We start from the raw sequence: 12,559 nt of genomic DNA, 5'->3' as shown, positions 1-12,559 counted from the left end.
AAGGCCTTTTGATGGCATCCAGGCTTCTTTCTGTGACATAAGAAAGAAATAGATACTATTTTTTCACTCAAATCTGTGAAGGGAGACTTTGCTAGAAACTGAAATTCTGGTCTCCTACACATCACTGACCTGGAGGTTAAAGTGATATAAGAGGAGTCAAAACCTGTAGCAAGTAAGGGCAAGTTTCCCTGCTCCTGTCCTATGTGAGTGCCCAGAAAACAAACTGACCAAACTGGCTGCTGGCTTTATGAGTCTCAGGCAAGCTCCTTTTAAGCCAGCAGATGTACTAGACTATACAGCATGTTTCAGTCTGGCCTCACCTCTCTTTTATACTCAGTATATTCAAAAAAAACCCAACAAACAAACAAACAAAAAAAAAAACCCCACAAATAAACAAATCCCAAAACCGCGCAGTTAAAAAAAAACACAAAAAAAAAAAAAAAAAAAAACAAAAAAAAAAAAAAAAAAAAAACAAAAAAAACCAAAAAAAAACCCAAACCAAACAAGTAAACTCTACCCCAAAACAGTGAGAAAAACAGGATGTCTTCCTCTCATCAAACCTTGCAATGCAAGAAAGGAGACAGATGATGACTAAAGCTATCAGGAGAGTCACACCCCCTCATTCCCCCCAAGAAGTGCCATGAATTTTAACACTTGGAATTGAGTAGGATGCACAATTGTAGAGAGTCTACTGAGAGGATCTCAGCCACCTCAGCCCAGTTGCACCAGGGCAATCTGCCACACTGATTCATTTGCTGGTTTGGAGAGATATTACCCAGGAGCTTGGTGGAACAGCTCGTCCAAGGTGTGTACTCTTCAGAAAACATATAAAACTTTTCCACTCTTATTGCCATTTAAAGGTATCTTTTCGTAACAATTTTCAGATTTTCAAAACCCCTTTCTACTTGAAACGGTTCTGTATGAAGGAATTTTTCTATTGTGTGATTTGAACAGCGCTTTTTTAAAAATGTTGCTCAAGTTTGCTGAGTTGTAAATCTTCAGCAGAAAATTAAGATATTTTTATGTACTTGTTTGGATGAAAGAAAGAACTAAAAAGAAGCCTTTTGAAGGATCTAAACATCCCAATATGCCATTAGTAATGCAATTAGTCACACCTCCTTTATGGCCCTATGATTTCAAGGGAACCATGTAGGAGAAAGAAAGGTTCAGGACAACAGTGCAGCAACAGAACATCTGTAAATTAGCAAGTATTTTTTATTAGATAATTAGCAACTGGAAAAGTAGCACATGCGAATATTCTAATGGAATAACTCCCACTAGCATGCATTTAAATGGCACTCACAAAATAAGCCAAGAGCACCTGAGGTGTTAAAACCTTAAAATTGCCTATTTTAGCAAAACAGAAGAATAAGGCTAATGAGTTAGGTGTATATTATTCTTATATGCTTATAATAATCCCTTAGTTAGCAAGTTTTAAATTTTTTTTCAAGGTGTTATAAAAATTACCAGAATAAGTATTAGTCAGAGGTACCTTTTCAGATATATCTTCAAATACCAGCAGGACTAATCCTCAGGTAAAATAGCAAACGCTTAATGCTGTCGTATTTAATTTCAAAGGATTTGAGCAAGGAAATAATTTCAGATGATTAAATCAGTTCATTTCGAAAGAACTTGCATGGAAAAACTGCACTTGTTACAAAAGTTTGTTGCATTTCTCATAAACACCCGGGAATCTTTCTATCAAATTATAGGCATATTAAAGAAATTGGCCCTGAGTTCTAGAACTCAGCAATTAATAAGTGAGTTGTTGAGCACCACAGATGAGTTTCTTTGTCCTGACCTTGAGCAAGGAGTCATTGTGAAGTATCATCACTGCATTTATACCGTGAGTAGTGTAGGAAGACCGTGTCCCTCACACTTCATCATGCATCACTGAACTGTAACAAACTCTGACAGGTATAGAGTGTATCTCTAAATATTATGACACTCTGCTAGTGACAGCTGGAAAAGAAAAGCTGGACACAATCACAGTTCTCACATTTACTGGAAAAGATGAGCTGCCATCCACAGCAAACATATTTCAGGAAATGCTAATGAATAAATTTTAAAAAAAAATTTTAAATGTCTCATTTCCTGACATTTTAAAATGCAGAAAAGCACCAGTTACAATTGCAGATGCCTTTACTGCCAGCAATTAGTCTTCATGTCTTATGGGTAGCATTGCCATAGAAACCAATGCTAAAAAACCAAAAAAAAACCCTAAAAATCTAGAAAATTCAATAACCTTGCTCAATTAAAAAAACAAACCATGGTAAAGGTCACTTGCCAAAGCAATAATGTTTGCATAATACTTGCATATGAGGATTCAAGCTTGGAATGTCACAAAAAGTATTGCAAGAGTACACTTTTGGCAAATTGAGTTTTCTCAATAACCATAAGTATTTCTAAAGTAATTTAATTAAATATTCATTTCAAAATGAGAAAATTACATTCAAGTACTGCATCTCATATAGATGACAAGTACACAAAAGAGAACTGCATCTTCCCACCACTGCTCACTTTAGCTTACAATTCCTCTTTAATTATTTTGATGAGTGTGCATTTAATTCAAAGCATACAGTTCTGTAAGTTCAATCACTCTGTTCAAATATAGATGCTCTGAGATGTACAGACATCTACCCTTTTGTAGTTCAACAGAAGGACACTTCACCCGAATAAATATTCTGGTATTTTCCAAAATAACTTTAAAATCTTAAACATTACAACTTCTCTCACAGCCAACCAGGTATGTGCTACACACATCTGTTGAACTCGATGCTCTCTTAAAAGGTGCTGCTTTACTTGCATGATAAAATATCGAGATTTTCTTTAACGAAAAAGAATATTTATTTCTAAAAATGATTACTAAACCATAGTTTAATTCCAGAAACATAAGTTTTTAATGCAGCTATGCAATAAACCAGCATGCTGGAACAACCCAAATTTTTAATCATTACAAAGTGAGAAATGAGCATTCAAAAGGCTTCTATTTATGCTTTCTAATTATTTTTTTTCTAAATACATTTTAGTTATTATGGAGATACAGTTACAAAAAATTATTCAGAAGTTAAAATAATTATGAGTAGCTGTAGCTGATTTTTGCAGAATCAGGAACAGCTTGGTTTAATAGTATCAGCTAATTCTATTATATTATTAGATTTATTGCTTTGAAATATTTTGATTAAAAATGTTTAATCTCAGGGAGTACATATATGACCACAAATAATTCTTTTCCATCTTACCTCAGATGTTTTCTTGTAATTTACATTATACTAAACATTCTGCCAAATCATTACATTTGATGCTTCATAGAGTTCATTTTACTCAGAACTTTCTCAAAAAGAATTCTTCCGGGATGCCTTTTCTTATATTTTATGAATGTGTGAGAGGAAAAAAAAAGAAAAATAATTTAACTGCTTAGGTTGTTCCTTTGATTATTACGTATTTTAAAGGAGATTCATTTCCTGAGAATTCTAATTCTGCTTTTTGGCTCTCTACTCAGAGAAGCTGAAGTTAAACACTTGAAACTCCAATCTGACTTACTGACCTTGCCAAGAATGTCAAAACACCTCACCTTTGAAGAAAATCAGTTCAATTTTATTAAGTTATGAACATTTCCAGCCAGCAGACCAGAATATGTTGACAGCACATTTCATACTATTTGGGGCATGAGGTATTTTTGCTTATAGCTATTTATAATTCTGATCTGGATGCAGGGAAAAGAAATGGGATGGTTCATTTAATGTCTTCAGCAAAAGCAATGTCTAAAGGGATATTTATTAGGAATGCTCCATCTTAAGTTCCCTGCACATCCATAGAATTTCATGAGTTTTTCCTTCCTTTTCCCATTTTTCACTAAACCTTCCTTATTCCTTAGCAAATTGAGCTGGGAGAGAATTAATAATAAAGTAACAGAGTGACAAATAAATCAAGTGTACATTAGAGGTAGCTGACTAAGTCAGTCCTGAATCTTTTCCAAGACCTTTCCTTTTCTTTAAGTTCTTAATGCTACACTTAAAATTCCCAACACAGGCTTTTCAAAAGTGTTCAGGGTCCAACAAGTTGAACAAATAGGGGTAGATTAAAGTGGAAAGAAGTGAAGAGCAGAATAGTAAAAGAATGGAGGAGGATAAGAGGTAAAAATGTGTGTACAGAGATATGGAAACAGCAAGCAGGTAACACTCAGATCTTTACTCCAACTTACTGGATATGGTGACGCATTATTGTCACATCTCTGTCTTCATCTGTTAAAAATTGATACCTACTAATGCTTAAAGCGTTTTGAGTCTTATGGTTTAAAAGTTCCTAAAGAAAAATTAATCTCTGAATCAACAAGAGCCAAAGAACCAGCCTGTTAAACCCCCTGATTTTCCATTGCTTATTCATATTTTCCACATGAATTAAACCCTAAATGAGGAACATACAATTCATTTGTTGAGTGAATTCATACAAATTCAACAAACAGCAGCAGAACATCAAGAGAGCTGTTTTTTTCCAGGCTCTATATGATAAATCTACATGCCTGACTGCTCTGAGTGTAACAACATTCTTAGCAATTAGATGGCCACATTCTCCTTAAGCAGATGGAACAGAGGTTAATGACACTTGAAACTGCCATATTAAAGGCATTTTTATGGTGACCACTTGTTTTACTCACTTCAATGCAGTGGAAAATGGAGTTTGACAGAGATGACAGGTGACCTGAGGTTCACTGGAAAGCTGCAGCTAGTATTGTGTGTTCTTGGTTTTCATTTCTGAGTGCTTCTTCCACTCAAGAGGTCTTCAGAGAGGATTATGGATCCAAAATGAATGTAGCTCTCTTTTATGGCAAAAAAAAAGGTATTTTTTTTCTTCTGAGATTTCTCAAAAATTAAACATCTTAATTTAAATATTTAACAGTAGCTTTCTGAGAATTTTTTCATTTCAATTTTTATCTTTTACATTGAATAAAGATGTCATGCTGATTTTCCAGGTCTATTTCTTGCCTTTTAGGGTTTTATTTCACTCAAAGTAGAGGTGAAAAAAAAACACCAAGATTTTGCTTTTGTTTAAGCCTGACCATACATATATGTGTTACAAAAACTTGACTATCACACTTAAAACTCATATTACTGTGCACTGAAACTTTCTAAAAGATGAGATCTCTGTGACATTAAAGCTACGCTTGATAGTACCCCTGTACTTAATGATCTGTTAGATATCCTTTTATTTCTCTGTTTCAGAGGGTTTATAACTTCAGGACACATTCCTTGCAATGTGAAGCTAAGCATATAGGATAGCATTCCAGGAAGAATTTTATTAGGCATATGCTCAAACCTCCTATAAAACAGATTTTAAATAAAGATTTCTTTTTATGCTTTTATCTAAAAGGGAGGATTAACAAGGATTTTGTTGGCACCTATCTATAACATTTTTTTCACAGTGAAATGATTCTGAATATGAATATTCTGTAGAATACAAAACCCCCAATATTTTGCTACAAAGATCTTGGTATGTATTGATCTTTCTTATTACTATTTAATTAAATGTTACAGCAGTGGTGAAAACCACAAAACCAAAATCAAGTTTATCTCATAAATAATTAATGGGTCAAAAGAGGCACAGATATCAAACCCAAGACTTTTCACTGCAGGTGCAATTGTGAATAAATACTTTGGATGGAAGTGTTGCACAAATTTCTATAGGAGCAGAGTAGAAGGGAATTGGCAAAGCAGAAAGAGGGGGACACATAAAATTCCATTTGCATTGGTCAAACACAGTAGCCTGGTTTTGAAGTTCATCCCCTATAGTCCCCTCCTTCTGTCTTCAGCTACAGAAAAGTTTTGGTACAATAAATTATCTTTGGAAGAAACCACACTAGAAATTCTGTTTCCTGTGTGCACCTACAATCCCAGTGGGTGTGCAAGTGTCCTGAGCCACCTGAGACTGGTCTTCTGGAAAAATTGTACAGCTGTACAGATGGGATTGCACAGCACAGGAAAGTGAAATAAATCTGCATTTCTAGTCCTGGCTAAAAGAAAAAAAAAATACATTAATCTTCCCAAAGAAATACTTTTAAATCCCTTAATTTTATCACCACCATTAAAACAATATATTAGTCATTTCTGGGAATGCAAATTTTACCCCATAGATGTAAATTTCTCAAAAGCATTATAACTTCCTGCTAAATGCATTGTTATATAATAGGTAATTTGACTCAAATTACTGTAAACCTCTTAATCATGATGGAAAGAGTAATACTTTTCATGTGTCTGAATAAGAAATACTTATGAAATACTGAAGAAATACTTATCCTGATCTTTTGAGTCACATAATGCAAGTGTGCACATTAATGAAATCTGTAGAATTCAACCTATATAATCATCTAATTCATGTATCCATAATTACCACCATAATTGCAAAGAATTTTTATTTTAATCAGATAGAATCTGTTTCTCCCTAAGGTAGTAAAGTGGCTGCACTTCTGAACATGCATTCCAGTGGGACACGGGGACTGCTTTGTTGTGCTTTGTTGCAGAATGATGAGTCTAAAACATATTTGTCAATATTTTGTTGAACTGAAGCCCGAAAATGCTCCAAGCTCCTGCTAAATAGTTTTTCATCACAGACAAAGCATCATCTCTGGAAACAGTAACAGCAGCTATTACAGTCATCCCTGTGGCCTGGAGGACAGGAGTCCTCCAGTGGGAGGACAGGAGCTCTCCTCTCAGCACTGCCTCTGACTGCTATTGATTGCTCTGTCCACATCGAGCCCTTCACGTTGAACAGATCTCATTTCCCTTGCCCTACAAAGCAGAAAGTTTGGACTGCACATTGCTCACTTCTGGCAACGCTCGCATTACAAACTCAATTTCCAGCACAGCAGTTCCAAGTTTTATTCACTTAGCCACTCAGAACAAACATTCCTCATTTATGAAATTGTACTTAAGGCACTTAGATAGCAGTACAGAGAGTTCTCTTTTGTACCAGGCAGAGTCTTCCTGTATGATGCAAGGAAAAACATATTAATGTATATGGAAAAGATAAAAAAATCAGGTTCCTCACTTGAATGGGAATTTAGGAAGCCCCAGAGATGCTGAGTTAGCAACTGCTTTTGTGAGTGTTGCTAATTTTCAGCTGACAAGCAGCATTGAAAACTGGAGTGGCAAACATTTGCAAAGCAGTATTTCTTTATGTAGGTTTAATGGATATCAAAGCTCTACTTTGACATCTTTTCAAGACCTGAGCCCCATGTCAGGAAAATGAAATTAATAATGGATCCATTTAGAACTCAGCAAAATCTGTTAATGTTTTAATTATGCTACTGTATAAGGCTTTGCTTCTTTCCCTGTCACTTCAGGGCCTCCCTCTCTAGCTTGTCCTTTTTCAGACAAAAAGAACTCCAAAACAACTAACCTATGGCTCTTTTTAAGTACTTCCTTCTTAATAAACACATTGTTATGCTCAAGTAAACATTGCTTTCAAGTGTTTTCAAGGAAATGGGAAGCATATTTGGAAACTATGAATCTACCCATTTCTGTAGGTACATTATAAATCTGAATGCTTTTGGAAAAAGACAAATGTCAGGGTTTTAAATCCCTTTATTCCTGTATCATAAAGTCCCACCATTCTTAGGCACAGATACAGAAACAACTTTCTCTTGCAGCTCACAGAGAAAGAGAAGTGGAAGCAGGAGAGAGGAAAAATAAGCCAGTGGATTTTTTTCCCAATTCTTCCCTAACCCTACAGCTTCATCACTCATAAGCCTTCCTCAAATCCACAGGTCTTCTGAAGTCTCTACACACTCACCCTTTAGAGCCCCCCACATAACCCTCAGCTTCACTCTACATCCCTAAAAACTCCCTGGATAATCCCTACTCCTCCCTCCCGCGTTCCTGCCACGCAGCTGGACAAACAGCACGTGCTGCAGCCAGGTCTGGGGACATGTCCCCTGACTAGGGGGCTGCTTAGGGGACAGAACAGCTAAATACTCAGCTCTACTGGCTTTTCTCTCACAAATCTGAGCTTCCTTCCTCTGTGAGGGGAAAGTTCCAACCTCTTGGTAGGAATAGTGAACTTTTGGACATTGTACCTGGGTAATGCAGTGCAGTAGGCAGCCAGGCCCAGAAACAATTACTGTCAGCAGACAGAGCATTTGCATAAATGTGTTTTTCAGGACACTAAGCTAAAATGTGATATTGGAAGCTGTGGGACTGTTTTAAAGGAAGGGAAATGAGCACAGTTATGAATTGTGGTGATTTTCAATATTGTGACAATGAAACTGAGTGCCAGCTTTCTTTGTATTGCATTCAAAACTGCTCAGCTGAGAAGTGAACTTTGTAGTGGATGGCAAGCTGCTGCAGTAGAAGCCTCTCACTGTGCAAAAACTGCAGTTACTTTTTTGATGTTTCAGTTGTCCATCCAAGTAAAATCACCCAGTGCAAATGTGCATTAGGAAGCATATGGTATGCAAATAAATAGCAGGAGGCTTATGCTGAACAAACTTTTTTATTTTCTCTCTCTCAATTTTTCTTCCTTTCCAAGTTGACTTACCATACTTGGAATGAAAAACTGTTTCTCAGTTATGTGTTTATACATGATAAGAGACAATCAGGTCTAGTCCAGTGAGGTCCAGTTGGCCATTATTTTATGAGTGACAGTTATCATAAATAATACTTCAGCCTCCTTAGCTCTGTGTATCTTTCCCTAGGATGCAGATGTGCATAATTACTTGAGGTGAGACAAAAGAAGGCATACAGCCTTGAGGGATTAGATCTCTCAGAAAATCCCTTTTCCACTGTCTCCTCCTGATTGCAGGCAATCACAGAGAAGTTCAGTCTTAGTGAATCCTTTCTCCTTTACCTGCCTGAGTGACAGCCAGGAAACTGTACAGGACTGCAAAGATCTCTTAATTCATTTCAATCAGCTGAAGGAGGACATAGAATGAGCTAAAACAGCTTCTCCTCCTCTTCTGTGCTCCCAGTTCAGCAAAGCATATCCCTATCTTTATTTGCATGCCTAAGGTCTAATAAAGGCTGTGTATGGACCAGAGTAACTGAGAAAGATTATCCCTGTCCTTCACGTGCCACAAAGCATTAGTGCTAAAGCGAGTTCAGCAGTGATATCCCTGAGAGTCCAATGATTGTGAGAGAGCCAAGATGTGTGTTTGGCTGCCTAATATACTGTACCTTTGAGGGAATTTGCTCTGTCACCATTTGCATTATGCAGTATGGCTGTTGTAATACATGGCAGCTGGAGGTACCTTAAAAATGATGCCTCACATTTCATATAAAGTATTGCTACATGTTCAGAAGTTTTACAAGCTTCAGTTTAAGTGAAACTTCATTGTCTGCATTATCTCAATGTCAAAGAAGAAATACATTTTGTCACTAAGGATGAGGTCAACATCAAACAAGTCTCTTGCTGCCCTGTCTTAAAAAAAAAAAAAAAAAAAATAGCCTCTGTGCTGGGATGGAGAGCTGGAAGTGTCCTCAGCATGTCAAGATGTCATAAGACACTAAGACACAGATTAGAAATGAAGATGTGTAAAACCACTACAGAAGAGTTTGAAATAATCAAAGGTACAGCTCATCCAAGTCATACAGATGTGCCCCAGTTAGGTTTGAAGTTAAGAGCCAAGATTTTCAAAAAACTGATTTTCAGCAGTATGGAAATCAGGTGAGCTGGAATAGATGGCTGGTATTCTGGTAAATATTTTGGTAGCTCTCCTTAATGAACATGACAAGGCAGCAGCTCTGTGATTTGAAGACATGGATTAACTCATCTAACTTAGCATACCGAAAAAAACACCTTGCACAGTATTTGAGGAGGAAAAAGACACAGAAAAGGCTATAGCAACATTCTGCACAAAAGAAGATTTCACTCCCATTTTCTAACTTACTAATAACTTGGAGTGTCAGAACTAAAAAAATGGTAGGTCATACCTAGCAACATAAGCTCAACACAGAAGAATAACAAAAAGTCCAACAGTTTAACGAGCTACTGACTAAGTCATGGTAACAGACTCTTTTTTAAATGTAACAGTAATAAAATGTGGCCTTAGCTGGCCGGAGAGGACAGTGCTTAATCACATCATTGCACTTCCTCATCTGAGCTCCTGAGAGTGCACACACTCCAGCTTCCAGCTTCCAAAACTGAGACACTTTTTCATCCACTCAACCATCTCTCAAAACAAGCAATACACTTCAAGATAACTGTGTTCTACATTAATTATAAGAATTAGAAACCCATCACTAAATTGTTGATATAATTGAGTGTATGAAAAACAAGATGAATCAGCTCACAAAAAATGTGAATCACAAATGTCACCCCTGGAAAAAACACTGGCTAATCTAAGGTTTCTAGTCCAGCCAGAAAAGATCCTGTTTGGGTTTACATCCCGGTGATTCATTTTGTGGAAGGAAAAATAATTGTTTCTGCTCTTTCACAAAAATGCAGTTTGTGCAGTGTCATCAGTACGTCAACAATTTATATTTGTTTTACTGCACAAAGGAGTTTCAAATCAATTTCAAAGGCTGTACATTTGAAAAGCAGCCAGCTGGCTATTCAGAAATTTCAATGTGGTTGCCTTTATGTTACCAAGCAAATAAATAGACAGCCAAATATAAAGGGAATTTACAGCAGTTAATTAGCAAATGCCATTGTCCTACTAAACAGAAATTATTTCCACACAGTTGGATACCACTCCCCTTAGCAGACCCTAGTCATGATACTTCTTTCACAAAACGTCTACATATTTCTGTACCCTTTTAGCATATTTATTTGTTGAAAATCTGGCTTTCAGATGGCTATCTAAATGTGTCACAATGGGCGACATAAGGGAACAAATGCTTCACTTCTTTCAAATGCTGTAATAAGGCTTTTGCTAAAGTCTGGAAAAAAAGATTCAGAGACGTGTTTTATTCTGCAAGACGTGTTAATAGTAGAGTGCAGCTTCATGAAAAGAAAATAAATCAGAATTAAATCTGTAGACCCATGTCAGCTTTACCAAAACTTATGTGTCCCTTATTATTGCCCCATTCAGGCTGCTTTCCAAGCCTTGGAGGTTCTATCTTCAGTCACTTTTGTGCCCATATATTTTTACACAAGACAAACAGTATATAGGAACTCAACCATTGTAATATAGAGAAACATGAAGAAAGTAGGGTTTTAAACCTCCCCTTGCATTATCTTTCTTGATATGCTCAGTATCTGGCCTGCACTGGGTCCTATTCCACAATTTCCAATCCTCCTCCCACAGCCGAACGACAACCAGCACTTTCATTCTAGTCAAGATATGAACAGATTTTTGCAATCTCTTTGTCCCTAAAGCCATATCTGAGACCCCATTCTCCTGTGCAGAAAATGCCTTCCCTTTCTGAAGGCAAGAGTGCTGCAAGATTCTTACCTAGACTAAAATTGGAATACCTGAGTTCAAAGCAAACATCAGCAGCCCTGGCATGTGGCTGTGTGATCCTGAGACTGGAGCGCTGCTATGGCTAACAGGGATTTGGAACTACTCACAGTCTGTTTTAGCAGCTGTCTCTTCATCAGAGACAACTTTTACTGCTTGGATATGCTGATCCTCGTACATAAAAACCTAAGTGTTAAAGTCAATAAAAATTTTGTTTTGCCGATTTAATGGATTAAAAAAAACAAACACAAAGAAACGCACAAAGATGTGAACTTCATCTCACCTGTTACCTGTTATGTTACCTGAGACAGCACCTCATCTCAAAACCAAGTGATTTTGCTGAGGTGAATCTACACTGACTGTTGGGTGATGTTCAGTGGTGGACTTGGAAGTGCCAGGTTAACAGAGGTTTTTTTTCCAACCTAAATGATTCTATGGCTCAATGTTGTTGTGTACCTTTTTAATTATTACTTTGAATGCTGTTTCCAATACTCTTGCATATTTTTTACCTCATTTATTTCCCCCCCATATGTTTTCCTGCACTACTTTGTCAGGTTGCTTCTTCCTTTAGGTTTCTTTTAAGGCAAAAAAATCTGGATTTCAATTTTTTTGAAGTCTGGCCAATAACAAAGGAGGAACTGTGTCAACAATAATAATAAAAACAGGGCAAAATATCAGGAAATTTCCAAGATATTCAAGATTTCAACTTGTATTCAAAGGAGTGCAGTTAAATGCAATCAAATGAATCTAACACAAAAATAATATATTATGCATTATAAATATTATTAGTAATTGTCATTAACATGAAACATAGGAAGCTTCTCTCCTATAAACTTTTTAATAAAAGTTGGGGTAATCTTTATTATTCTTTCCTTTTTATGTGAAGTCCATGAAATTTCAAATAATATAAGCAAATTATTTGTAATTTTTCCAAAAGACTGTGGTAAGGAAATGAGAAATCATTTAGCACCCAGACAATTTCATAACAGTAATAAAAAAAGCACATGTGGGCACACATACATGCATATACACAGATTTACACAAGGTTTACATGCCCTGTGTGAAGCAACTGTTACAGAGAAGCCTTTTTTAAGTTCTGGAAACAAAAATCCACATTCATGACTGCTATTGCTACTGCTAAAACTATGTGCAAATTGGTAAGAATAC

The 12,559-nt window shown here is 36.4% G+C and overlaps 1 protein-coding gene across 8 annotated transcripts in view; it reads right to left on the bottom strand.

The window, feature by feature from the left end:
- ATRNL1 (attractin like 1) overlaps positions 1 to 12,559 on the bottom strand; it is a 431,792-nt gene that overhangs the window by 163,410 nt on the left and 255,823 nt on the right. The window contains exon 27 of one of the 8 annotated variants that reach the window (XM_068198169.1): positions 6,395 to 6,785. The exons of the other annotated variants lie outside the window; for them this stretch is intronic. Coding sequence (XP_068054270.1) covers positions 6,756 to 6,785 — 30 coding nt within the window. The 3' untranslated portion in view covers positions 6,395 to 6,755. Of the gene's footprint in view, positions 1 to 6,394; positions 6,786 to 12,559 lie in introns of those variants that run through there. 8 annotated transcript variants of the gene reach the window in all.

Source organism: Anomalospiza imberbis, chromosome 8, assembly GCF_031753505.1.
Source record: "Anomalospiza imberbis isolate Cuckoo-Finch-1a 21T00152 chromosome 8, ASM3175350v1, whole genome shotgun sequence".
NCBI classification, from domain to species: Eukaryota; Metazoa; Chordata; class Aves; order Passeriformes; family Viduidae; genus Anomalospiza; species Anomalospiza imberbis.
This window is presented reverse-complemented; position numbering and strand designations above follow the sequence as displayed.